The 27,279-nt window shown below is 38.6% G+C and overlaps 1 protein-coding gene across 2 annotated transcripts; it reads right to left on the minus strand.

Annotated features, from left to right (window-relative positions):
- Positions 1-2,443: 2,443 nt before the first annotated feature.
- LOC142107485 (cell adhesion molecule CEACAM1-like) lies at positions 2,444-26,574 on the minus strand. 2 transcript variants are annotated; one of them, XM_075190927.1, is made up of 12 exons: positions 26,350-26,574; positions 25,518-25,820; positions 22,860-23,150; positions 19,795-20,079; positions 17,846-18,139; positions 16,179-16,418; positions 15,580-15,918; positions 12,902-13,009; positions 8,096-8,175; positions 6,210-6,251; positions 5,558-5,619; positions 2,444-2,616 (listed from the first exon to the last, which is right to left on the minus strand). In XM_075190927.1, the coding sequence occupies exons 1-11, from the start codon at positions 26,402-26,404 to the stop codon at positions 5,566-5,568; spliced, it is 2,091 nt and encodes a 696-aa protein (XP_075047028.1). In that variant the 5' UTR covers positions 26,405-26,574; the 3' UTR covers positions 2,444-2,616; positions 5,558-5,565. The 2 variants fall into 2 exon arrangements, with proteins under 2 accessions (XP_075047028.1, XP_075047029.1); XM_075190928.1 differs by lacking the exon at positions 25,518-25,820.
- Positions 26,575-27,279: the final 705 nt, after the last annotated feature.

Raw genomic sequence — 27,279 nt, forward strand, 5'->3', positions numbered from 1 at the left:
TGTTACAGTAGGGGATATATACATTACAGTGTTAACATTTTTCAATATCTTTATATTTGAGGTCACCCCCTACCTCTAAGAGTACTTTGAAGACATTATGATTGGACCACTGTGAGCTTTGCAAAGAAAAGAGTTAAAGAAGAACACAGACATTTTGTACACGCTTTGACCTTGCAAAACTTATGCAGTTCTCTGCTAAGAACAGCAATTTAACTAGTCTCCTCACCTGGACAACTGCTCAGCTTTCTTAACTCTGCAATCAGAGCTTCAGTGAAAAGGTCAAGTCAATCAGATCAATTCATCTCACTTGTTTGTAGCCTTTATAAAGTCCATCAATTCTGCCAAACCTTTGCAGGATCAAGTTTGTTTTTCAAAATATTATTAATCCACTTCCATTGAAACGCACAATGTTCCTAAAGCCTCATGCCCTTCAATATGAAATAATAAACTCTGTTAACTGTCAGCAAATCAGGTTCTAGATATATTGGAAGCTAAAAGATTATTATAATTATAAATACACCATTTTTTTTTCCCTTTTGAATAAATTATTTAAGGAGATATAGCTTGCCTATTTTTAAAAGATGATGTATAAAAGTTTTGCCTGCTGGGAACAGACTTTATCCATTTCTGCATATGGGGAATGTTCTGTCATCAATCATTGACGTCAATGTAGTAATTACTGTTGTGTGAAAGAGAAAAACCACTGACAATATTGCATGATCAGAAGATCTTTTTTATTAAAAAACAAAACAAGAACAAATGATAAATTAAGTCATTATACAGCAATATGGCATAGTGCAGTGCGCCTTGCGGTTTAGATAGCGCTACCGAGATAAGGGAAGTTGAAATGTATCAATCAGCGATTTAGCGCCCTCCAGAAAAAGCGCCAGAAAATAGAAATGATCCTGATAGGCGAGATCAGTATGCTGTATAAGCTATCTGGCCATTTATAACATAAGAGGAAGCACCATTAACTTATGAATTATGGGGCAATCATTATTTATTGTTTTAGTGAGCACAGCTAATTAATAATTAACTTATGTGGCAACAATAATTGATACATTTTTTATAATTAATTTAAGGGGACATTGTGCTCATGGGCACATTAATTAATTATAGCGATAGCAACACTTATTTTGCGATCGAAGTACAATTTATACTGCACACATGTGGCACTACAAGTGCCAGCAGGCACATGGGCAGTGTAAACATAAAACTGTTCAGTATCTGTGTGCTACATGCAAAATCAGCCAGTATTTTAGCTGCATGTAAAATATAAATAAATGCATTTGCACCCCTTTCATTTCAACATTGTCCCGGAGCAAATTTGGACATCTTTTTGCTTTACTCCTAGTTCTCTATAATGCCCTAAATGAGTAACAGTGATTGGTCAGAGATAAGATGCTGCATACTGTATAAATATTTGTAATAAGGGTGTTGTGTTTCATTGTAGCCAGGTAACCTCTCTATAACATACATGTATAAACTGTAAGATATGCTGTATTTTATATCTTGTCCATGTGCTTATATTAGAACAAACAAAAAGACTTTTTCGGTTAAAGATACTGGAGTGTCTTCAATTTTGGGTAAAGAAAAAACCCGCAGAGCTGTACAGAGAAAATTTGTCATCTACATCAGTCCCTGCCCCATTGGAGCTTACAGTCTAAATTCCCAAACACACACACACTAGTGTTAATTTTGTAAGCAGCCAATTAACCTACCAGTATGTTTTTGTAGTGTGGGAGGAAACCCACGCAATCCCGGGGAGAACATACAAACTCCGCACAGAGAAGGTCATGGTCAGGAAACAAACTCATGACCCCAGTGCTGTGAGGCAAAAGTGCTAACCACTAAGCCACAATGCTGCTCACAATTGTGGCATGAACCAATGCTTTGGGAGATTACACTATCACGGCAAAGCATGCTCCGAAATATATTGCCCTTTATTAATAATGTATTGCTACAAAATTAAGAAAAACATCTCATTTTAACAGGGGCCAGATAATATATTATTTTGTGGTCAAACTTACAAATATTTTGCATTTAAGAACCACAGTTATGTTATATTTGGTAATATATATATATATATATATATATATATATATATATATATATATATATTTTAAACTATACACATATGAATGTTCTGGAGAGCTACAATTAGTCAAAATGAATTTCTAGTCCTCAGTTAATAAGAAAAAAATACAGGCATAATATTATTATTTTAAAAGGAAGTTCCCTCCTCAACTAACAAATTCAAAAGAGGTTCACCGCTGTGAGTACCATCATTTTTTGGTTTCTGATAAAATAAATTATTCCTGAAACACAGCAGACCTACTTGGAATCAAAATTAGTTCAACCATGATGCTGGATGGGTGAGTGACTCGTGAATTTAATGTATGCCATGGTTGGAACCAAATATATTTTTTTCTAATTTGGGGGAGGACTTTCTCTTAAAATAATATTTTGCCTGTAGCTCTCAGTTAAACCAACACTGAAGAGTTTAGAGGTCCAGCCTTCTCTTGATCAATCCCGTGAAAATTGTCTCCTGACCCCACTTGTTTCTACAGCAAGTAGTGGTTTGATGAGATGTTTGTTTCATTTTAGTCACATAATCTAGAAGAGGATGAAACAGTAAACATAAAATAATTAGATATTTGTATATGTAGCATACCTCTCATATACAGTCATGAGTTTTGAGAATGACACAAATTTTATTTTTCACAAAGTCTGCTGCCTGAGTTTTTTATGATAGCAATTTATATATACTCCAGAATGTCATGAAAAGTGATCAGATGAATTGCAATTAATTTCAAAGTCCTTCTTTGGCATGACAATGAACTTTATCCCAAAAACAACTTTAACACTATATTTCAGCCCTGCCACAAAAGGACCAGCTGGCATCAAGTCAGTGATTCTCTTGTTAACACAGGTGAGAGTGTTGACTGGGACAAGGCTGGAGATCACTCTGTCATGCTGATTGAGTTAGAATAACAGACTGGAACCTTTAAAAGGAGGGTGGTGCTTGAAGTCATTGTTCTTCCTCTGTTAACCATGGTTACCTGCAAGGAAACACGTGCAGTCATCATTGCTTTGGACAAAAAGGGCTTTACATGCAAGTATATTGCTGCTAGTAAGATTGCACCTAAATCAACCATTTATCGGATCATCGAGGACTTTAAGTAGAGAGGTTTAATAACTGTGAAGAAGGCTTCAGGGCAGCCAAGAACGTCCAGCAAGCGCCATGTCCGTCTCCTAAAGTTGATTCAGCTGCGGAATCAAGGCACCACCAGTGCAGAGCTTGCTCAGGAATGGCAGGTGTGAGTGCATCTGCACGCACAGTGAGGTGAAGACTTTTGGAGGATGGCCTGTGTCAAGAAGGCCAGCAAAGAAGCCACTTCTCTCCAGGAAAAACATAAGGGACAGACTCATATTCTGCAAAAAGTACAGGGATTGGACTGCTGAGGGCTGGGGTAAAGTAATTTTCTTTGATAAATCCCCTTTCAGAGTGTTTGTGGCATCTGTAAATACTCTTGTCTGAAGAAGGAAAGGAAAGGTGAGTGCTACCATCAGTCCTGTATCATGCTAACAGTAAAGCATCGTGAGACGATTCATGTGTGGTGTTGCTTCTCAGCCAAGGGAGTGGGCTCAATCAAAATTTTGCCTAAGAACACAGCCATGAATAAAGAATGGTACCAAAACATCCTCCAAGAGCAACTTCTCCCAACCATCGAAGAACAATTTGGTGACAAATAATGTCTTTTCCAGCATGATGGAGCACCTTACCATAAGTCAAAAGTTATAACTAAGTGGCTCGGGATCAAAACATCAAAATTTTGTGTCCATGGCCAATAATCTCCCCATACCTTAATCCCATTGAGAACTTGTGGTCAACCCTCAAGGGGCGGGTGGACAAAAAAACCTCAGACAAATTCTGACAAACTCCAAGCATTGATTAGGTAAGAAAGGGCAGCCATCAGTCAGTATGTAGCCCAGAAGTTGATTGACAGCAAGCCAGGGCAAATTGTAGAGGTCTTCAAAAAAGAAGGGTCAACACTGCAAATATTGACTCATATTGAAACTCAATGTAATTGTCAATAAAAGCCTTTGACACTTATGAAACACTTGTAATTTTACTTCAGTATACACATAGCAACATCTAACAAAAAGGTCTAAAAACACTAAAGCAGCAAACTTTGTGAAAACTTTGTCATTCTCAAAACTTCTGGCCATGACTGTACACATTAACACATTGTAACAAATAATTACTGCTATTTTATAGCTATATAATGTAACACATTCAATATTGAATCACAATGGAAGCATGTCCCAGAAAATAACTGTTCATAGCTTGTGTGGGGAACAGGTTACAAACAGGGACATTAATATTTTACATATTCCTCTGAGAAAATAGCTCTTATCTGTGACATTGCTGACTGCTGTTGAATTTAGATCATCCTATAATGTGTTACAAACAAATTCAAAGATACAAGCTGTCATCTATTATCTCCTATTATCAGCATAAAGGACTGGTGTAATTGGAAGTTATTTGAAATCTCTCCAGTGAACTTAACAGTCAAGTGCCCCAGTACCATCCGGTTAAAACGATCTTGGAATGTTTGCCGTGAGTTAGGCTATCTGAGGTTTCCTGCAGTGGTTCTGGATGCTTGTATCGGTTTAATAACCTGTAACTGAAGTTAACCAGTAAATCTGTCTCTTTTAATTATACTTCTGTGTCTGTTATCTTCCATCTCGCTGTCAATATTTCATGATTGAACCGCGGAACCTATGTTTAAGTTAAATGAACCCATTCACTTCATACAATGATATTAAACAAAAACTGGTTTATTCCAGGTCATCCAAAGGAAAGTGTGATGTATCGGAGAGAAGCTACACATTGAGCATCTCTTAGACACCAGATGTGATTGGCCCCACATTGATGAGCATGCCAGATACAGCTAGTTGCATTACATGCACACAGACAATGATGTGAGTGTGATTAGTGGGGTGTCCTCTGGAGCATGATACCCTATAGAGAGTATATAGCAAACTGATACGGATAGGATTAGGTCTATAAACACCTATTTTAATTAAAAGGACAATAGGTGTTTGGTCTCTATTAATTAATTATATTTTATTAAAAGCGCATATTCTCTATTTTTATTAAGATGCACTTTTATTTCATCAATGAAATTTCTGCTGATGGATTCAAAATATCATCATGTGTTATGTTATGTATTTCCTTTTCTATTGTGTTTTGCACTTATGGGTCAGCTGTGAAATGACTTTGCCTGCTACTAACTGTGCAAAAGTTCAACTTGATAGCAGCTAATTGTACAAAAGTGCAATTAATTAAATTCATTCTTTTGATCTATTGGCATTATCTCCTTTTTTGTACTGCGCACCCCTACTTGGATTATATTTTGTAACTCTGACTGACAACAACTTTAAAGTTTTAGTGCATATATTCCATTCAGCCTGCCAGGGGTACTTGAGGAGAGGCAATAAGCACACCAGAAAATAACCAAGAAAACATGTTTTATATATCTATACATACGGTTAGTGTTATTGTCTCAAGGGAACATTGCTGTATATGGCTCCGTCTGTGCGTATTACACTCTGCAGATAAAATATAAACAGTAATTACAGACATACATACACAATATATGTAGTACATGTTTGGTGTAATTGGTAAGTAGTGATATAATTTAGTCACATGATTCCTGTTGAAAATATTGTATATAAGAATGAACGTCTGTCAGTAAAGGATAAGCAAACACTCATTATGAGGATCCCCTCATACTATGCAAGTAACTTTGATAATATGTTTGACAGGATTATTATCCGGTACCTTTGTGAAATGTGGGTGTGTTTATGGGTGTGGTTTGAGTGTGTGGGTGTGGTTTGAGTGTATGGGTGTGGTTTGGGTGAATCATGGGAAGTGTGTATTGTATTCCAACTTCTTCACATGAATTGCAAGTAAGCATTGCAGGCAGCACAGCATTGTACAAAATGGACCCGGTATGTGAAAAATTCTGGTAACATACAGAAAAGAACAATCATTTAATACAGTTCTGTGATAAACATTTTAGAATCATTACCCCACACATCCGATTGGAAAGCAAGGTACAACCTTCACAGCATAAATGGTGAATTAATGTGTTGGGTAATACCCTGCGCCTATATTATCATCTTAATAATAACCTTACCTCATAATATGGTTCTTCATTTGTAGAATTTGTTTTGCCCATCTGTATATGACATAATGAATAGAAAATATTAGTGAGGTACAATATGCATCTATTACATAATTCCTTAAATGGCAATGGAAAAAAGAGACTAATAATACTGAAACGGCTCAGTATAGACACATAGGCAGGACAGCGCCAGCCCTGGGGACACCCTTCTTCATTTGGAGATGTTGCGCCCCACCTTAGCAGATGGGAGGCGTGGGCGGCATCCCCTCTTCCTGGGACTGGAAATGTGGTACCTGCCTGTGACATCATAGACAAGCACCATACTCCTGGTGTAACACTGACAACGATGACATGTAAGAAGCCACTGGCTGCTTCTCTTTCATATCAGCAGCCGACACTCTGCGTGCGCATCAAAAATACCAGATGGGTGATGTGTCATACGTCACTCATTCAGTGTTTTAGGCACTCCAAAACAGTTGGCACCCTAGGCAACCGCCTAGGCTTGCCTAATGATAGCACTGACCCTGCACATATCACCTCTTGCAAAACTTTATATTTATATCTTTCTTTTGTAACCTGTTTCATTTCCCTCCAACAAGGTTGGTTTATGAATTATGTAACCTCTCACATGTCACATACAAAACCGAAGAAATAAGGTAGCACAAACATCTCTTAAAATATTTTTTAGGAGACCACTGTTGGTTGAAGAACATGGCTTTGTCTTGTTGCATTGTTTACAGAATTGAGCCTGTATGGTCTTCTGCATAGAGTTCAAATCTATCTTCTCTGCCAGCTGTCTAATGGTGCAGTCTGGCAACCCACATAATGGTGAGAGGTCCAGAGGGGGAACAACAACCAAAGGACTTCATGGAGTAACAGAGTATGTGTGACTTTTATATGTGTTATTGCATTGGGGTGTCTGCTTCTATAGATATGGAACAGGGGAGGGATAGAGGGACGAACGTAGGCAGTGTACAGTAAGGGCTTGCAGAGGGCATTCAGATACAAATGTGCCCAATTCAAGTGCTGGGTATCTTGTAAGTACACTTTTTTTTCGCCGTCTCATTTGGACCAACGACAAGGCAGATGTAAGTGCCGACTGATGGGCAGCACAGTGGCCTAGTGGTTATTACTTCTGCCTCACAGCAGTGGGGTCATGAGTTTGATTCCCGACCAAGGCCGTGTTTGCGTGGGTTTCCTCCGGATGCTCCGGTTTCCTCTCACACTCCAAAAACATACTAGTAGGTTAATTGGCTGCTTTCTAAAATTGACCCTAGTCTGTCTGTCTGTGTGTCTGTGTGTGTGTGTCTATATTAGGGAATTTAGACTGTAAGCTCCAATGGGGCAGGGACTGATGTAAATGAGTTTTCTGTACAGTGCTGCGGAATTAGTGGCACTATATAAATAACTGATGATGATGATAGTGATGACTGTCACGGTATAGTCTTTGTATTAAAAACTGCAAGTATGCGTGACACTAGATAGCATGTGTATGCAAGTAAGAGGGACTATAAAAACGCAATGTGTAATACAGTATGCAACAAGTACATCCTGATTTATATATGTAATGTGATTTTTTTTTTTATTAATGATTATAGTATCAGATGTTGTTCATTTGTTTTGCTAAACTATTTATTTTTTTGATGTGACTCTACATTGCACATATGCATATGCGTATCCTGCACTCTGTTGTGTCTGTTAACATACGGCAAGTAACTTTTAGAGAAAGCCTAGTTACACCCAGATTCAAATCAAAGCGCATCTTGAGATCCGCACGGACTTGAATGCCGTCAGAATTCTGCTGAAGTTCCGTGCTCTTTTTTTTAACCACAAGTAGCGTTCAGATATGAATCAGACCCATTGTCTTTATTTTACTCTTAGCTCAGAAGACATCTTACTTCTACTCCTTTTATGGCATTTTCATAAATGTGTTGAGGTGGGATGTCTCTATTCTCATACACGGGTCTTTTGGGAGCACCTGTTAAAAAAAAAAAAAAAACAGCAAAATTTTAAAGCAACTCAAAATTGCTGTTTGCATTTATCGATCTGGTTCATATCATTTACATAAAACAAAGTGTGCTGGAGAAAAGGTCATAACTTCCACTTAATGAGAAAGTTCAAGGTAACACATAAAACTGGATATAAATAATAGTGTCTCTGAGCTAGTGTAAGAAATAAGTAAGCAACATATCTGATATAACTACTATATATTATTACAATGCACAATAATATGCAGAATAATCAGGGCCATTCCTATCATGAGGCACAATGAGAATATTTTCTCAGGTAGCAGAATTGTAGGGTGGCAGAGATGAGATTCTCCCTTTATCTCCAGGCCTGCAAAAACTCTCCCTTTCCTCCCCAGGGATTCCAATCCTGTACTTATCATATAGTGACTGTAGGAGGAAGCACAGCGTGATAAACTAAATTGACTTTGCTCATTTCCTTGTGCAGTGACTACATGAGGGGTGCTCCAGTGACTTACAACGAGAGTAAAGGCTCATTCTTTCTTTCTTTCTTTCTTTCTGTCTCATTCTGTTTATAAATGACTTGCAGGCCTCATGCTTACTTATCAGTAGGGACTCTAGATAATTATAGTCATAAATATACATAGATAAATACTCATACTGTTTCCCTCTGCAAGTCTTTGCCGTTCTAAAGGGAAGATTTGTTTAGAGGTGTGAGTTAAGGTTTGTGAATAGCAATCACGGTATAATGCTGTATGTACCATTATCTTTTATCCATACTTGTCAACTCTCCCGGAATGTCCGGGACATTCCCGCATTTCGGGTGGGTCTCACGGACTCCCGGGAGTGTATGGCAATCTCCGGCATCTGCCCACTTCCTAGTGAAGTGGGCAGAATTACGGCCAAAATACAGCGATTTTCTGGGAATCGCAGCATTTGGCCCCGCACCCCCCCGCTGTAAAATGATGCGTTTGTGCCATTACGTCATGTCCCCCGCATGCCCACCTCCCCGCGGGAGGCTCCCGGACTCCAACTCCAAGTATGCTTTTATCTGATGCCACAAATAACAATCCCATTTCTAAAAATTACACACAAAGACCAGCTGCTCTCTTGTATATTCCTCATCCTACAACTTTTCTGTCTTCTCCAGTGCATGATAACAATACTGGGATGAAAGTTCACACTGACCAAGTACTTAGTTTCTTAGTCTGTCACCACATTTAGTCTGCACATCCACTGTCCATATCGTTTCCTATATACATAAATAAATGAAGCTATCCAGTTTGGGAGTGAAAGGTGGTCTCCAAAAAATACCTTAGATAATGGAATAAAATAAGAAAAGAAACATATGAAATAATTTTTCATGGAGGAGGCAAGGGTTGGATACATACTAAGGTTATTGACAATAAATATTTATCCAACACTGTCATTCCTTGTATTCCAATTGCTTTAATGTATATGCTATAAGATTGCTTGGGTATAGTGGAGGAAAGAGAAAAAATAAAAATATATCAACAAACTTTCTTCGCCTAAGGAACCATATTTTATTTCAGGGTACCTGACAAATTAGGGCCCCAGTGGTTTAGTAGTAACAAACTACACTTGCAGTCAGAAAACCTGAGTGAGGTGAAAAGTTGAAAACTGTTTCTAATAAGTTCATCTATTGGGATATGCATTCAGATTTAATCTAACACACATAAATCATTACAAAGCCACAGAGATCCATCAGGTTTTGGAATTAACACCAAAGAGTTAGCCCAGTAACATTAAGATTCCTCTATAGCCTTACATCTTTTTGATCATCTCAGAGATTGCTTTCCTAAGGGATTCTGGAACCCAATAAAATGTATCTTAATGTTGAGTACTATTATCACATTATGTTTTATTTTATTTGTACACCTGAATGACTCACAGAAAACCTCCCTATTACTCTCTAAAACATCTTCCTGATTTTGGGATATAGACAAAGACTCAATGTAATTTTGCGAACATACTGGTCCTCTTTGGTTACATTTACTTCTGCAAGCACCACTCGATGCTCATAAAGTTTAATTAGGTTTACATGATAAACTTGAAGGGGCTTTCATTTACCCAATAGGAATGCCTGATAGAGTAACCTCTCCAACCCATTCAATTATGTCAAACAGACCTTGCCACTTATCAAAAAATAACTAAAGAACTTGCAAATACCAAAAAATAACTAAAATCATTTACCCTGATTGGAATTAAATTAATATGTTCTATAATTGATAACTTAGTGGTACAATGCTTGAATCAAAGAAAGAGTGCATTGGATGAACTCACTAAGTAATATTAAAAATACAATATTTTTTGAAAATAAATACATTTTATGTTATTAGACATACATCAGGGATCATGTGCTAAGATGGTGATATTCACTGAAAAACTGTGCACACAATCCTGGCAAATAGCTATAAATAGCTGTAATGAACAATTAAATAGCTAAGCATAAAATGATCTACCACTGGATTAATAAAACATTGCTCATGCTATTAAGGAATGCACAGCTAAGAAATGGAATTACTAATAGTTCTCAATATTTATTTAAAAGTGATTGTGTATCAGATAAAAGTCCATTCTAATTAGGAGAAATATGGTGCCATATCACAATACGAATACCTCTGATAGATTGTAAAAATAGCATATCTGTGGAGCTTTGAAAACGAGTCCATTCTTAAATAAAATTTAAAATTGTATAGATTCATATGGAGATTTTAAAGTCTTGGATAAAATCTGAATAAGGGACATCACTCATGGGACATTGGAAGTTTACATCATACAGACCAGCTTAATGTATAGCAATTATTTGTGCAAAGGGTACCAATAAAATCGGTAAAAGAATCAAAAGACTATGGAAAACTGGTGTAAGTGCCGTAAACAGTCATTCTGGCCAAGATTAAAATAATTCTGTATATTCCTGTGTAAAATGTTTGGTTTTAACAAAATCTAGATGCCCACCCAATACATGATGATAGGCCATTTCAAGAACCACGTATCGATAGGACTAAGGCACAGCAAGATGCTTAATGACTTTAACGCTAACTTTACCAACCTTATACAACATATCATTACTCATATTAGAAAATTATTTATCAGCCTGGACTCTTTATTCTTTATGTTTTCCACCTTAACGTTTATCCTGGCTTGGAATAGAGTATGATCACATGACACCCCTGTGTTACTAGGTCACATTTGTCACCTTTAGGGAAATTAAGAGTTTCAAAGACCTCATGGAGTGAACCATATCCTGGCATAAGGGTTGTTTCTGGCATCTAAAAAGACTGTAGGGAGCCGTTCACAGCTGTATTTTATGTAGACAAATATATAAGTTTCCAAAATGCAAATTACAATCAATATAATTAGTGATCAAACCCATAATCATAAATAGCATAATGAAGGGCAGCTCCTACGTCAAATAAAGCTGGCTGTCAGTCAGAGAAGGTGAGGAAATCAGCGTCAACTCAGCTAATACACTGGACCTATGCTGTTTGGTATCTATAAATTTGTAAATTTATATTGGATTTATTAATAATAAAATTGGGTCTGGTGACATTCCACAGAAAAGTTAGGTCACATTTTAGAGTTGAGTATTAAATCAGGGAAGATGCAAAATTGTGGTTGTAAATGGTGTCAGAGGCCCCCTCTGGAGACCGCAACCCCCTGGAGATGGGGAAAGGTGTAAAAGTTTTTTTAAAAAGATGAAACCAGTTACAAGAAATTGTTAGTCTTTTGGGAAATCAATAATTGATCAGCTGTCCATCTACCAACCCAATTTTCTTTGGCGCAGAGAATACAACTCATATGTAAGTTCATACTCTGAATTTTATCTTTTTATTTTACATGCTTTGTTATGTAAGTCATATCATCTTAATTGTTTTTATAACCTATAAGCATTGTACTTTTTTGTATATTAAATCTAAAATGTAATAAGTGCTGTCCTTATTGCTCTAAACAAATTCACTGCCTGTTTAGAAGAGATAGATTGCTTGGCTGTGTTAACCCTTTAGATACCAGTGTGTGAAGTGTTAACTGCTTTAGCTACCAGAGCACAGAGTGTGTGCAATTGGGTAATCAAGTTATAGGCGTTTTACGTGCCTTATACATAGATGGTGGCATATGCTGAGTGATTTTGCGTACATACGATATGCTTAAAATAGGCAGATACGTGCTTTGATAAATCAGGCCCATAGTGTATTCTTTCATATACAATGTTATGGACTAAGTGAAACTCAAAATAGAAAAATAAATAATCCTAATTTATTAATATCATTATTTCCACAGAATTCGCTATAATGTCATAAACATAATCAACATAAGCAATCCTACATAATCACAATCAATGCTCAAGCAAGCAAAATATCTCAAAAAAATTAAAATAAATAAAATACTTTAAAGCAATAAGGGCTATAGAGGGTACGTTTAATACATTTCTCTAACATTTCATTATAAGTTGCCTGTCATTATCTCTCCCCTTCCCATCTCTCTATCTCTTAGACAAGGTCTTCTAAGTCCCCAGCTATTACAAAGGGAATGTCACAGTCTATAGGTGTATTACAGTTTACCATGCCCAGGAGGAAACAAGTTTATTGTGATCATCTGAAAAAGCAAATAAGGCATAGCCACCAAAGATGCAAGTATATAATATATGCATTTATGTACGCACAAATATACAAAGATGCAAGGGTGGTTTATAAAAAAAAATCCATGAATACATACATTTCTTCACTATGAAGAACACACTGATTCCAATTATGGTGACTCCAGCGAGCGCTCCTATCACGATACCAGCGATTGCACCACCACTCAGTCCACTACTAGAAACAGCTGTGAAATAAGCAGCAGAACAGCAAGTCAGGAAATTCAGGAAATTCCTCTATGACTTTGCTTGAAATTACAACAAAGAGATACTTCACAAACAGCATTTTACACTTAAATTAAGATCAATTATGTTATTGAAGGATCCATCATTCAGTTAAAATAGGGAAATCCAGGGGCTGGCAACTTTTAGCTCAGGCAAGGGTGGGGGGGGGTGGGGTGACACGGCTCAACAGACTATTAGGAACATTTTAAGGGAGGAAAAATGCTGATAGCCCAGGGATCCAGCTCAAGGCAGCCCACTATGGGTCTGGCCGCGGGGGCAGATGCCCCCCTGCCCAGCCAGTCCCTGGTGCAATCTGTTTGTGCCATCTTCTGATGTAGCATAAGTTTAAGTAATAAAATAAATCTAGATAATTGATTTATTTCTATATTTTAGGAGTCTCATTTTAGGAATGTTCATCTAACCATATTTTTTTAACCATTTTTTTATGTTTAGGCTCTCAAGGTGCTTAATCTTTGGATTGATTTCACTATTACAAATCATAATAGAGACATTTGAGACAATTTTTTCCTGTACGAGTCCCTTCCACAGCTGCTCTTAGACTATTCCACTTCAAAACAACATAGTATATAAGTACATCTAGCGCTCACTTTTTAGCACAAAGAAGTGTGTAGACCTCCAAATGACGGAAAGAACTTGATGCACAACGTATTTTTCTATGTATCTTAGCTCAGGTTCTGTAATGGTGAATGTAGTTTATTGTATCAGTGGGCTTTCTATAGGTCTTGGTTTATAGCCCCTTTTCCTTGGTGTATACAGTGATGTCTAAAAAGTTTACACTAGATTGGCTAGACTCAAAGGTAAGTTCAATGTTAGAAAAATTCTCATTTAAATGATGGCAACATTTATGAAGATTATCCCTTGATCCCCTCCCGATGAAAAAAATATCATCTATGTACCGGTACCAGGCACTTTTTAGTTTTCATATATTTCTGGTGGAGTATGCAACTATGACCGATCCATGGGATATTCTGAGGCTTGAGAACATCTTTAACATTTGTAAGCATATGTCCTTGTGAGACGCTGTGTCTTGAAGATCACAGGTGCAAACAGTTTTACCTATCATCATTACACGGTGGAAGGAGTTAGTGATTTACTCTAAGGGACTTTGGACTTTATATATGTTATTCATGACACACTACACTATATGTATCTATGTTTTGTGAGTTAAATTTTCAGATCAAAGAACCTGAGCTAAGATACATACATAGAAAAACGTTGTGCATTGTGTTCCTTCCCTCATTTGCATGTCTGCCCAGATGTACGTATATACTTTATTGTTTTGATTATGGATTAGAGGTAAAGTAGACCCTCTTTATATGTATTCGGCTGCACATTTGGTGGAGCACCATACCGGTTTGTTTAAGTATTTTTCTATTCCACTGATCAATCACCCCTTTTTGCCTTTCAGTCTTCCCACCAGGGCCGGATTAAGGGAATGGAGGCCCCTGGGCTAAGGGAACCTCCATTCCCCCGTGAGGGCCCCCCCTCCCCGTGAGAGTGAGACTCACGAGATCTCCTCAGTAAGGAGTCTACAGCGTGCCGGGGAAGGACCGCATTTAAAGTGCTCAGCAGCATTGATCGCGGCGCGGTCACCCCCGACCAATCAATACTGCTGCTGAGCACTTTCAAGGGCCCCCTGGATGCCCGGGGCCCCTGGGCTGTAGCCCAGTTAGCCCTAGGGTTAATCCGGCCCTGCTTCCCACATGCTATTTTTCATTTCGATATGTTACATTTAAGACTCCACACTTTAGTACGATCCTCTGTTTTCTCTAAATCACTATGTATTTCTTTTACCCCTTCTAGGGTATCATCCCTGTTGGAAATCATTGTTTTAGGTGCGGAAAGGCATGACTTCCATTGTAGACTACAAGTAATATCACTAATGAATACAATAAACAAAATGATAAGTTAGTCATGGGCAGGGGTCAATATGTTGTACTTTTAGCTTTATTTTCTGCCTTTTTTTCTTTATTTGGAAATATGTCATGATTTAGGGGCCTAATTATGAGCCTCCAAAGAGGTTCATCTCACATTATTGATTATTTTAAAGTAACAAGGCTATTTATTATTAGAGGATCACAGCAGATATATGAGATATCTACTGCTTTCCCAGACTCTTCAATGGTAAAGGCAGTCGCCATAGGTGTCTATGGGACTGTGAAAATGCCCTATATATCAGGCTCCAGAATTCAGAGCTTGACACCAACAGCTAACCCCATCTGCAGATAGTGTTAACTGTTCCAACCTATGGGGAGAGTATCGCAGGAGGCAAATCTTCAGCTCCCTTCCGGGCAGGCTTTGTGCTCCTACCCATCGCAAGTTTGCAAAAGCCATAAGAACCAGTGGGTAAAGTAATCGCGGAGTTGCTAAGGATTTTTCATAAATAGATATGTTAATTTGTTTCTTATCAATGCAATGAGAAATGATAATTAATGTAAAGTAGATGTGAGAGATCATACATAGGCCCCTTAATCTGTTTAGTAATGTCTCTTTAGAAATGAAGATGACTTACGTTTGGCTGCCACGTTGAGAGTAAAGGTGAAGGTGGTGCTTCCAATAAGATTTTCAGCTCTGCATTCATATTCTCCATTTTCGTCTTCAGTCACATCAGAGATCTGGAGACTGGATGTATAATTAGTAGAGTTCACTGTGAATTTATCTCCAGTTTGTATAGGAGTAGTGAAGTTTGGACTGAGACGGGCCCAGGAGAACTCAGCAGGGAGGACCTGAGGTGTGGAATTGGTGGCTCGGTCCTGGCGTCCAGGTCTCAGATCCACCGTCATAACGGCATAGTCTCCCTTTATCACTCTAGTGATTGTACTATTGTCATGTCCCGGAGACTGCGGAGACTCTGATGGAATAAAATCAGAAGATTTATACTGAGTCACCTCATGTTATCTCTGAACAATGTATTTTACTTCCATCAATTTGATGGTTTTATGATGCTTTAAAATTCATGTGACAGTAACTTTAATATTGAATTGATATTTTGGATGGCTTTTATCCTTTCTGTCTTAGGCTTTCCTGCCTTATGTTATGTAATAGGAGCAGTAACAGCTTCACTTGCTACAAAGAAGTGTTTATAATATCCCTAATTACAATGTATCTCACCAAATGTCAATGTACAGCTTGATATTTTTCCCAGCTGATCACCTTTGCAGGTCAGGATTGATCCTTGGACATTATCAATTGAAGACAGATTCCTGATCACTTGGTTATAATTTATCTCTGTTACATTATTATATACCATGGTCACATTGGCTGCAGGGTGTCCTCCTGGCCAGGAGCAGATAAGCTGTAGACTCTGGTTATCATTTTTGGCAGAACAAAGAATGTGTCCTTGTGGGCGCCCTGTGAGATAAGAGGAATGAGAATCATAAATAAAATCCACATATTGTATTAAGCAGCTGTGCTACGTCAGGCCTTATGGGTGCCAGATTCACACTGCCACAACACAACTTACACTGTTCCCTTTATCACCTATAATTTTACCTTTCAGATAAATAATACCATATTCTAGGAACAGCGGGCCTGAGTCATTAAGGAGAGCAAGGCAAAAAAAAATAGTAAATTTGATCCTGGACAAACCAGGTTACAAAGCAAGGGGTGCAAAATAGTTTATCCTTTTGCACATAAGTTAAATACTGGCTGATTTTCATGTGGCACACAAATACTTGATAGCTGTATTTTTGCACTGAAATTTAAAGTTGATCTAGGATATGCCTTATAGAAACTATACATCTGTCCCCACTTCTTAAATTACCTCCCTCCTCCAATGCAACATAGTTTGGCCAAGGTGCAAAGTTACTCCCTTATTTTGCTTTACTCTCCTTAATGACTTAGGCCCAGTATACATACTCGCAGAATGATATGCCACCAAGCCTTCTCTCCTTCGTAGAATGCATTCCTCTCTCTCTCTCTTTCTCTCTCTCTCTTTCTCTCTCTCTCTCACTGAGTTATTAATTTTGCAAGATTTTAGTGTCTCTTGGCTTTACAGAAGTGTATTTGTTTCAACTTTATGGGGGAATTTAATTGGGGGGGGGGATTCAAAATCTGCAATGTTTTGGCTTTCAACAAACCTAAGGAGCCTCATTGCACGAAGCTCCAACAGAATGTTCAGTTCCCGAAACATGACTGATTTGTAGACATTGTCTCTTGTCTTTAGGGAGAAGAAAAGCAGTGTCTATCTAGAGGCACTCCAGGGTAGCACTAAATTTAAAACATAAATTTTATTTAATATAGATAAAAGAAATATGGAAAGAAAAACAAGAGCGAAATACTACCCCGGAGTGCCTCTAGATACACGCTGCTTTTCTTCTCCCTAATGTCAATTCTATTATTGTGTGTAGGGCGCACCTTTCAGGAGGACATTTGTTGCTCTTGAATTCTCTCTATTATAGGATAAATTGAGGGGCAGCGTTTAATAATTATACCTAGTGTGGTTTTTCCATCCTCTCTTAATGTCTCTTGTCTCTTTACCACTGCTCATTGTGCTAGTGAGGCAGCATCATCTCCAGTGAAGATAAACCAACAGAACATACTCCAACACTTTACCATTATAACACTATTAGCTTACATAACAAGGGGCCCAGGTCTCAACAGTGCCTCAATGCTGCAACAAAATTCTGAGTTGGAACTATATCATAAAGTTGTAAATTCATGTATGCATTTCCAAAATACCCCAAATTTTTATACTTTATCCTAAATTACCATTACTATCAAATACAAGAACCATTGATGGACAGAATAAAATGCAATTGTTGCAACATATTACTCACAAGCCAGGTCTAAGCTCAGTGTATTACTGGTTTCATTATTTGCCAAGTTAGAGCCTCTACAGGTGAAAGGTCCATTGTCGTTCCTGGAGACAGGGCTGATGGTGAGATTGGAGTTGGGAGGAGAGTTATCCCCTGTGATGTGATAATGAGGGCTCTGGGGTAAGGGTTCCCCATTCAGTATCCAGGAGAAGCTGACAGCTGAACCTTGAGCTGAGCAATGCAGAGAGACTGAATCTTCTCCTTCAATGAGCAATGCTGACGTGTTACTGCTCAGCCTCACATCGGAGACGGGTGCTGCAAATCCAAAGATAGAAGGTGGTAGAATTAGGAAATAAATTAAACAAATGCCATATAATACAGCTTAATTTGCATCACATTCATTTCTATCAGAGCACTAAATTACTCTCAATAAATAGTAAATACTACAGAGAAACATAAACCAGGCATTGTAGATGAGGTAGAAGCAGATGCAGATAAAATAGAAATCATTTAGTATAACTCACACCGTACTCTGCTCCAATGGCCCTAATAAGAGATATATATGGATTGGATTAAACTTTTAGAGGATACGAGATTTTGTGCTATATTTATTGGCAGGAATATTTATTCAATCATGTATGATTGTGTACTTCTACAACATCTGTTAGTGTGTGTATTAAAAGTGCCACAAAATATTCCTATTCAGATAGGTTGAGGTACATAGACTATATTTAAAATATATAAATAGTAAATAGATCAGACCGTACATTTATTACACACCTGAAATAATCCCTGCCTTTACAGTCATTGGATCATCTTTTATGCAAACAATGAATCAAAAAATGACTATTTAACGGATTAAATAAATCGGGAAATGGCAATGCAAAATATACGTACCGAGGGCTGGATTAAGCACGAGGGAAATCAAAAGCTAAGGTTGTGTTCATTAACTAAAGGTCACCTTTCTAAGGGTTGAAGGTTAAAACGGGATGGGGTACACCCATCTGATGTCACTAGGGGAAGGTTAAGGAGTAGTCAATAAAAGTGAGCAGCGGAGTGAAAATCATTCTCTAATAGCCAGACGTTGTCCGCCATCCCTGGTATTTGATGGATTTTGCACCTTGGTTGTTGTGATGTTCTATTTTTGTGCTGATTTTCTATTTTTGTCAGTTCCTGGCCTGCTATGGCCTTTGTATTTTTGGAGGTCCTGGATGATTTTTGTTGACGGAAAATTGAGTGCAGTTGGTGGCCAATGATTGATGGGCGCACATTGAGATGGTGGACATTCCTAACCCATTTCCCTTCAAAGAGTCGGCTATAGTTTTGGTGCAAGTACCACCCCTGTGGGTCAGCTTGTAGTTGCACCCCTTTTAGCCCAGAGGGGTAATGGGTTCTCTATTGCCCAGGATAATTGATTCCCGCTATGGTAGCTATGTACACCCGGGTAAAGTTGTTACCCTCATTGTTGATATCCAAAGGGGAAGTTAACCTGCATTGTGATATCTGGTTTTGGGCCTTGCCGCACTGCCTGCTCTTTTCTCCTCCACCATATAGTTTTGCCAAAATGCCAGTCTGGTGTCTGCTATTTTAGGCATGAGTTAAGAGGGTAAAGAGAGGTTATACAAGGTAAAGAATATCAACCGTTAAGGATTTTTTTATTTTATTTTGTGGGCTCTTTATCCATCAGTTGCAGATTTTAATCAGAGGAATTGGGGCAGTAGTCTGGCATAAAGGTGGCTTTCCCTTCTCCCATGCAATCTCAGTTTTACATCTATAACCTTGACAAGAGAGTCATAGTGATTATGTTCAAAGAACTGGTCATTGTGTGGAGGTGGGGAAGAGTTATAACATATATATATATATATATATATATATATATATATATACATAGATGCACTTGCTAAACAGCAAACACTGTTTAGTTAACTTACTCTACTTAGTAGAATTCTAGATTTCCATGTTTTACTCACAAGCCAGGTTGAGCTTTACTTCATTGCTGGTAATGTTATTTATTGAGTTTTTAGCTGTGCAGGTGAAGGATCCATTATCTTTAGCAGAGACTGGGCTGATAATGAGGATGGAGCTATTGTTGGTGACATTGTATCGGGGGTTCAGAGGCAGTGGCGCCCCCTGTAGGTTCCAGGAGAAGCTGACATTTGTACCACGAGCTGAACAGCGCAGAGACACGGAATCCTTTCCCGGCCAGACCAGAGAATCTGATGTGTTAGTGGTCAGGGTCACCTCAGAGACCGGCACTGGTAAATACAACACAAAGATTACATTGTACCAAAAATAACATACGGTACTTGAATTCTACATCAGACAATCACACAAGGAACTATATAATCCTCAGAGTTTTCAGAACTGTATAAAAAAACAGCCTGTGGTTTCATGCTTTATGCTTCTGATGTCACTATATATATATATATATATATATATATATATATATATATTTAGTTTTGCTAACGGCAAAGGTCAGAAGACCCCAAAGTGAGGTGGAAACACTTGAACGTGCTGCAATAACCCACACACCCACTGTATTCCAATAGTAGTGCAGAGCAGGTAGAAATGAACAGTGTGATAAACCTGCTGTAATATCCTTCCAATATCCTTATACTTATAAGGTGTGGATTATCCCCTATACGTTAAAGGGCATGCCAAGTAACCTGAACAACTAAATTCCATATCTATGTATGTACAACAACATTTTAAATCCATTCATTTATTCATTCTATACCTACTCTGACAATTTATTAGCACTCTGTCCTCATTCAGAATTAGACATGCAGTACCCCTGTGTTACCAAAGGAGCTGCTGTTGTACCTAGACAGTTTCTCTTTGCCTGCAAGGGGTTAAGCCCTCCTCATCTGAGCTGGATTATGGTCACCTGTGTCTTGCCTTTATTGGACTGCCTTTTTCCTACAGACTGATGCCAGTTTGTTTGTCTTTGTCCCTGTTGCTGGTTTCTGTAAATCTCCTGTTTGGATCCTGACCTTCTTCCTGGCATTTGACTCCTGCTTTGTTCCTATGAATTGCACCTCATCTTGTGACCCAGATCCTGGCTTAGTTTGACTTTGATCCTGTTCATTCCCTGGTATTTTGTGGATCTACAGGCTTATGACCCCTGGCTTGCCTGACCCTGCTTTTGCCTAATCATCCCGTGGATCACCCAGTGCCTTGTGCCTCCTGATTAATCTGGTTATCCTGCTTCATCTGTTAAACATGGTAATCCTGTTCATCCTGCTACCCTGTGCTGCAGTTAACCTGTTGTTCCTGGTATCCAGTACTCCTATGCCTCTGCTAATTCTGGTAAACTGGTACCCTGTTCCTCTTATTTCTATTTATTACTGCACCTAGTTATACCTGTGTGATCCTTGTTCAATAATAAAGACATTCTGTTTACATTTTCAAGTATTGTCTGTGGTATTCACACTGAGAACCCTAACACAATTACTGCATCCCACATCCATGTCTGACAACACATGTACCAGGGTGTATCAATCCCTAACAAATTGATTCCCTGTCTAAAAATATTGCTTATTTTTTCTGTGCCTAGTAAATACAGCATGTTCACTCCATGTCTCTATAATATGTGATATGGCTACCAGTATCACAAGTTCATTCCATGTTTATTATTATTATTATTATTATTATTATTAATAGTTTTTATTCATAAGGTGCCACCAGGTGTCCACAGCACTGTACAGGTTACAAACAATAGGACAGTACAAGGTAGAACAATACAGTACAATAAACAAGTAACACTAATAGGCTAGTAGCGCTAAACACAGCTAATGAGAAAGGCTGGAAGGGCAAGAGGGTAAGCAAGTTATATTCAACACAAGCCGAAAATCTGTGCCCAAGAGTGTGGGTGAAGCTAACAGTTTAAGACCTACTGAAAAGTGCAAAGAAGTGCAGGAGTGGAGTCAGTGTACAGAAAGCCCAAGAAGGAGGTGGGTAGAGTAACTGGTGAGCAAAGTTAAAAGTAGTGGAAACAGAAGGCGAGAGTGCCCTGATCAAAGGAACTTACAACCTAAAGGGAAAGGCAGACATACAGATGACACAAGGGGTGAAATGGGGACAGGGACGAAAGGAACAAGTGGGCGAGAAGGAGGACGGGGGGATGAAAGGATGAGAGGTTGAGGTAACTGACTTGATGAAGTAGTTCAGCAGATGACTGTTGGATTTTTAAAAATAGGTGGGTTTTTAATACCCTTTTGAAGCTGCACAGACTAGGGGATGTACTGATGGAGAGGGGCAGTGCGGGAGAAATCTTGGATGCGTGTGTGAGATGTGGTTATCAGGTGGGAGGAGAGGCGATAGTCATTGGCCAATACAAAGGTAGGGAGCAGTAGAGTTGGCGAGTGACTTGTGAGGGTGATAAGCTTGAAAAGGATTCTGTAGGGAAAACAGAGCCAGTGTAAGGCTTGGTGGAGACAGATGTGGAGCTGCGAGAAAGGAAGATAAGTCTAGCAGCAGCATTGAATATAGATCGAAGAGGAGTGAGATGGGAGCAGGGAAGGCCAGTAAGAAGAAGGTTATAGAAGTCCAGATGAGAGATGATCAGTGAGTGGATGACAGATTTGGTTACATCTGGGGAGAGGAAGGACCGGATGCGAGCAATGTTGCGTAACTGGAAGCAGCAGGATTTGGCAAGAGATTGAATGTGAGAGGAAAAGGACAGAGAGGAGTCGAGAATGACACCCAGGCAGGAGTTGGGGAACAGATAAGATTGTTTAAAAATACATATAACTTGTTAATTGTATGTCTAGCAAGTGCAATAAGTTAATTCCAAATTCATTCCCTAACTAATACATATTATTGGAAAAATAGGCATGATTATGTTACAATATGCTAGGATATAATTATATACAAATATAAATATTTATATTAATATGAACTGCAATTGTTTCCATTTAGTTGGCTCAATCTTGTTTTCCCTTCAACACCTGCTACTTAGCTTAGTTCCCCCTGTTAGTTCCTTCTTGTTCATAGCATTCTATTAAAGAATGTCCCACATTCATTAGACTCTTACCTATTACAGTCAGCCGCAGGGAGGTACTGGTGTTGGTGCTGACAGAGTTCTGGATGGTGCAAGTGTAGGTTCCGCTGTCGGTCTCTGTGATTGGCTGGAAGATCAGGACTGAGTCCCTGCAGGTCACATGGGGTTCAGAGCAAATGGTCTTCTGGTCCCGATAGAACGTGTAAGTAAGTACAGTCTGACTTCCAGCATCACAATGGAGGGTCACATTGCTGCCACCAACAAGACGGTCAGGTGTAGTATTGTAGGTAGAATTAAACTTGAGAACCGGTGCATTGAGGAGAGCTAGAACAGAACACACAATAAAATCAGTGATGGTTTCTGATGAGCCTGTTTCATTCTATTGAAGCACATTTACTATATGTAATAAACAAAATTTGTAGACATTCACAATGCCGCCGTTAAAAGAGCAATGCCGACAATCTTACTATCGACATTTTGAAGCTCTTACCAGAAATGAAGTGTCGGCATTTAGCCTGCCAACATTTTCATGTCGACAGTATGTACCCAACCCATATTGAGAAATATAAATACCACAGGATTCTGGGAAGGTTAAACTTGGGGAATAATAAACTGGGATTGGTATGATAAAGTATTTGGGGGTTCAATAGGATTCTGAGTAGGCAGTGATCTGGATGGAGATGCTGGCATTAAGATATATGGGAATGTTAAAATAATTCTGTAGATATGGGAATTGTAAGGCTGAGATGATAAGATGGGTATGCTGAGATAATGAGACTGAAAGATGGGGATGCTATTTTAATATGAGATTGACATATGGATTCTAAGATATGTGAATTGTAATAGGACAAGGGATACCAGCCACACTAGGATGGAGGACACATACACATGAGTAAAGTATCTACAAGCATCGGCCGTGATTCATCTTCTGGTGTAACATAAATGCGTACCTTGTGTGCATGTATCATCATCATCATTTATTTATAGACGGCCACTGATTCCGCAGAGCTTTACAGAGAACTCACTCACATCAGTCCCTGCCCCATTGTAGCTTACAATCTAAATCCCCTAATACACACACAGAGAGAGAGACACTAGGGTCAATTTGATAGCAGACAATTAACCTACCAGTATGTTTTTGGAGTGTGGGAGGAAACCGGAGCACCCGGAGGAAACCCACGCAAACACGGGAAGAACATATAAACTCCACACAGATAAGGCCATGGTCGGGAATTGAACTCATGACCCCAGCACTGTGAGGCAGAAGTGCTAACCACTGAGCCACCGTGCTGCCCACATGCCTATATTCAAACACAGGCAGATCTCAATGTACATTTCCATTTGGATCTGGGTATAAATACGCTATGCCTAAACGTTACTTTCCTTATGTAGAGAGACAGAAGAGACAGCAGGATACGCACATGCGCAAAATAAAGTTCCATCAGAACGCATGCAAAAAATATATAAAGTAAATTAACAACCATTAATTCTATAATCATCGATAAAAATATGTTTTAATGTTTTTATATTAAATACATAAATCAGGATGTTCTTAATGCGTACTGTACATAAAATGCATTTTTACAGTTTCTCTTACTTGCAAAGACATGTTTTGTGCTATCTTTAATACAAAGTCTATGCCGTGTCTTCGCTATCAGTCGGCCCTGTAGCCGATGCAAATGATACAGCTAAAAAACACTTATTAAAGATATACCCTGAACTTGAATCATCTGCATCTGCGTTAGCACATCCTTATTGTATATGTAACATTGCCTATGTTCATCTGATCCCTTCTCAACCCCGTTCTGCCCTTCAAACCGTAGGCAATCTTTAGTGTCATTTGCGTTCAGACATGAATTGCATACAATTGCGTTCATTGGCGCCAGTCCCGTTCGGAGGCATGCACAGAGCTGTTTCACCCAGAAAGCACCACGTAAATGGACTTACAATTGAAGATGAATCAGTCCTTGAATATATCTTAAACAGACACAGAATTCTGAGCATTGTTAATGTATTGTATCATCTACGTAATGTTATATGTACTCTGTGTAAGCTTATGTTATTGAAGAAATATATTATAATAATATTTAAATGGTGTATATGAGTAGGTGAAGGCTAAATAGCACAAAGGAATGTGTAGTAATTAGTAAACAATGTGGTATCATACGAAGAGTACAGAGGTAGTAACTGAGTGTATATTGTGTCCTGTTAATAGAGGTTATTTAGCATTATAATTTTAATTAGCTTAATACACAGTCCTTTTTCAATGTACTTTTCTTTCTCATGTTTTTCCTATACTTCTGTTTAAGTGATTTTTCTCTTGTCCCCCTTCTTACACTTCATTCCATCTCTGATCATTACACTTACTGCTACTGTATATCTCTTTCATTCCTTTATCTCCTATTTATTCCAGTCGATATCAAGCAGGAAACGTATTTGTGTCACACAATAAATACATACTGCTTAATGCCTACATGCTCACACAAGAGTAAACCTTTGTTCCTAATATGTAGGAACCTGTGTTTTACCTAGTATAGGACACTGTTGTCCGCAGAGTATTACATGGTGCATTCTGCTTAAACAATTGTATATTACATTGCATGTCTTTGTCCTTGCTTCCTGCTCAAACACAGTAGTTATATTCATGAAACATAACAAAGGAAGTTATTATGGATCATGGTTAGTTCTTACGGTAAACGTTGAGCTGGAGATTTTTTGATTCAATGACGATAAAGTTTTGGAACTGAGCAGTCACAGTGTACTCCCCCTGATCAGACTGTCTGATAGCGTCCAGTCTCAGGCTTCCATTACTAAACAATTCACATCTTCCCATAAATCGATTGAAACATTGAGAACCTCCAGAAGTGAAAGTTTGAGCTATTTGGAGACTGTTACTAGTCCATGTTATCAGAAATGTTTGCAATGGGACAGACACATTAAAAAGAACAGAACCCCCAAGAATCCTGTTCACCACCGTCCCATCAGACACAGCACCTGCATGGAGTAACACAACACATTAACACATACTTGCCAACTCTCCCGGATTGTCCGGGAGACTCCCGCATTTTGCGAGAGTCTCCCGGACGAGTGTGGCAATCTCCCTGATAGGAAGGGGGAAAAATTCATTTAAAACGCCGCGATTCACCCGGAATCACGGCGTTTAGCCCCGCCCCCGCTGTAAAATGACGCGATTTGCGTCATTCCGTCACGGGGGCGGGGCCAAAATGACGCGATTTCGCAGCCCCGCCCCCTGCATGCCCACGTCCCAGCCGGCATCTCCCGGAAAAAGAAAAAAAAATGTTGGCAAGTATGCATTAACATGGTTCTGTTTAGGGAATAAGACAAATAACTAAATTAATGTGCATTGTGATGTAATTGTCAACGTCTGATATTAAAATATAAATATTGGGTTAGTAATGAGTTATTTGTCGATTTTCCTTTAACCCCCAATATTACATTGACAGGATTCTTTCACTTAACAAGACAGTTACTGTTTAACACAATAGATAAAAGTAAATCTCACCTGAAACTACCACCAGCAGCAGCATACAAGGGAGGAAACATCTATAAAGATCCATTGTAGGTGACTTCTGTTTGTGTCTGATAATCCAGTCTGTGTCTCTGTACTATCTGTGCTCCAAGCTCAAACCTTTGTCCTGTGTTATAAGGATGGTTATGACTCACAATCAGTTTCACTTCTTCTAAAGGGAAGTATGTGAACTATTAATTAATAACCACCTGCCCTGGAATATTGCAGTGTGTTATCATACAGAGCTTCCTGGTGTCTCTGCCAATAACACACACGTCTTATGTAACTAACCATGCTCACGGAATACGGAATGTTATCAGTGGTGAACTAAAACTACAATGGCCCGTGGTGTCTAATACATTTGTATGTGCCTGATTAGCCAAAAAAGACCCATATTTTGTGCATATAAATTTTGACTATACCATTAGTTTATACAGTAAGTGTTTTACATCCAGTAATTACCACAAACAGCAAAAACATTCCCCAAGTTTGCAGTAATATATTCTATGCCATCATCTGTCAAGGTCAGGCATACATCGATATGAATGGGAAAGCTACGGTCCTTCTTACTGACCTGGGCCCAGGTATACCACCCAAAATGCCCTTTTATAATCCACCATTGCATACCATTGACAGTAATGAGCAGCACATACATAGATAATTTTTTTTTTCATATATGCACATATTCCCCAAAGGTTCCACTACTCATGTCCTATAGACAACAATTTCCCATGGGCATATGGGGCATAGGCTGATGGTTGGGCAGATAAGAGTTGTGATCAGTGTGGGCTATGGAGTGAACATATTTGTCCTGATTTATTGCTTGCAAAAGTTGCCAAGTATGCATTCATGATCATTTATATAAGTACTGTGAGTGTTAGAAAAAAAATACTTAACTCTATAATGTCTCTTTGTCCCTTAATA

Source organism: Mixophyes fleayi, chromosome 11 (assembly GCF_038048845.1).
Source record: "Mixophyes fleayi isolate aMixFle1 chromosome 11, aMixFle1.hap1, whole genome shotgun sequence".
NCBI lineage: Eukaryota > Metazoa > Chordata > Amphibia > Anura > Limnodynastidae > Mixophyes > Mixophyes fleayi.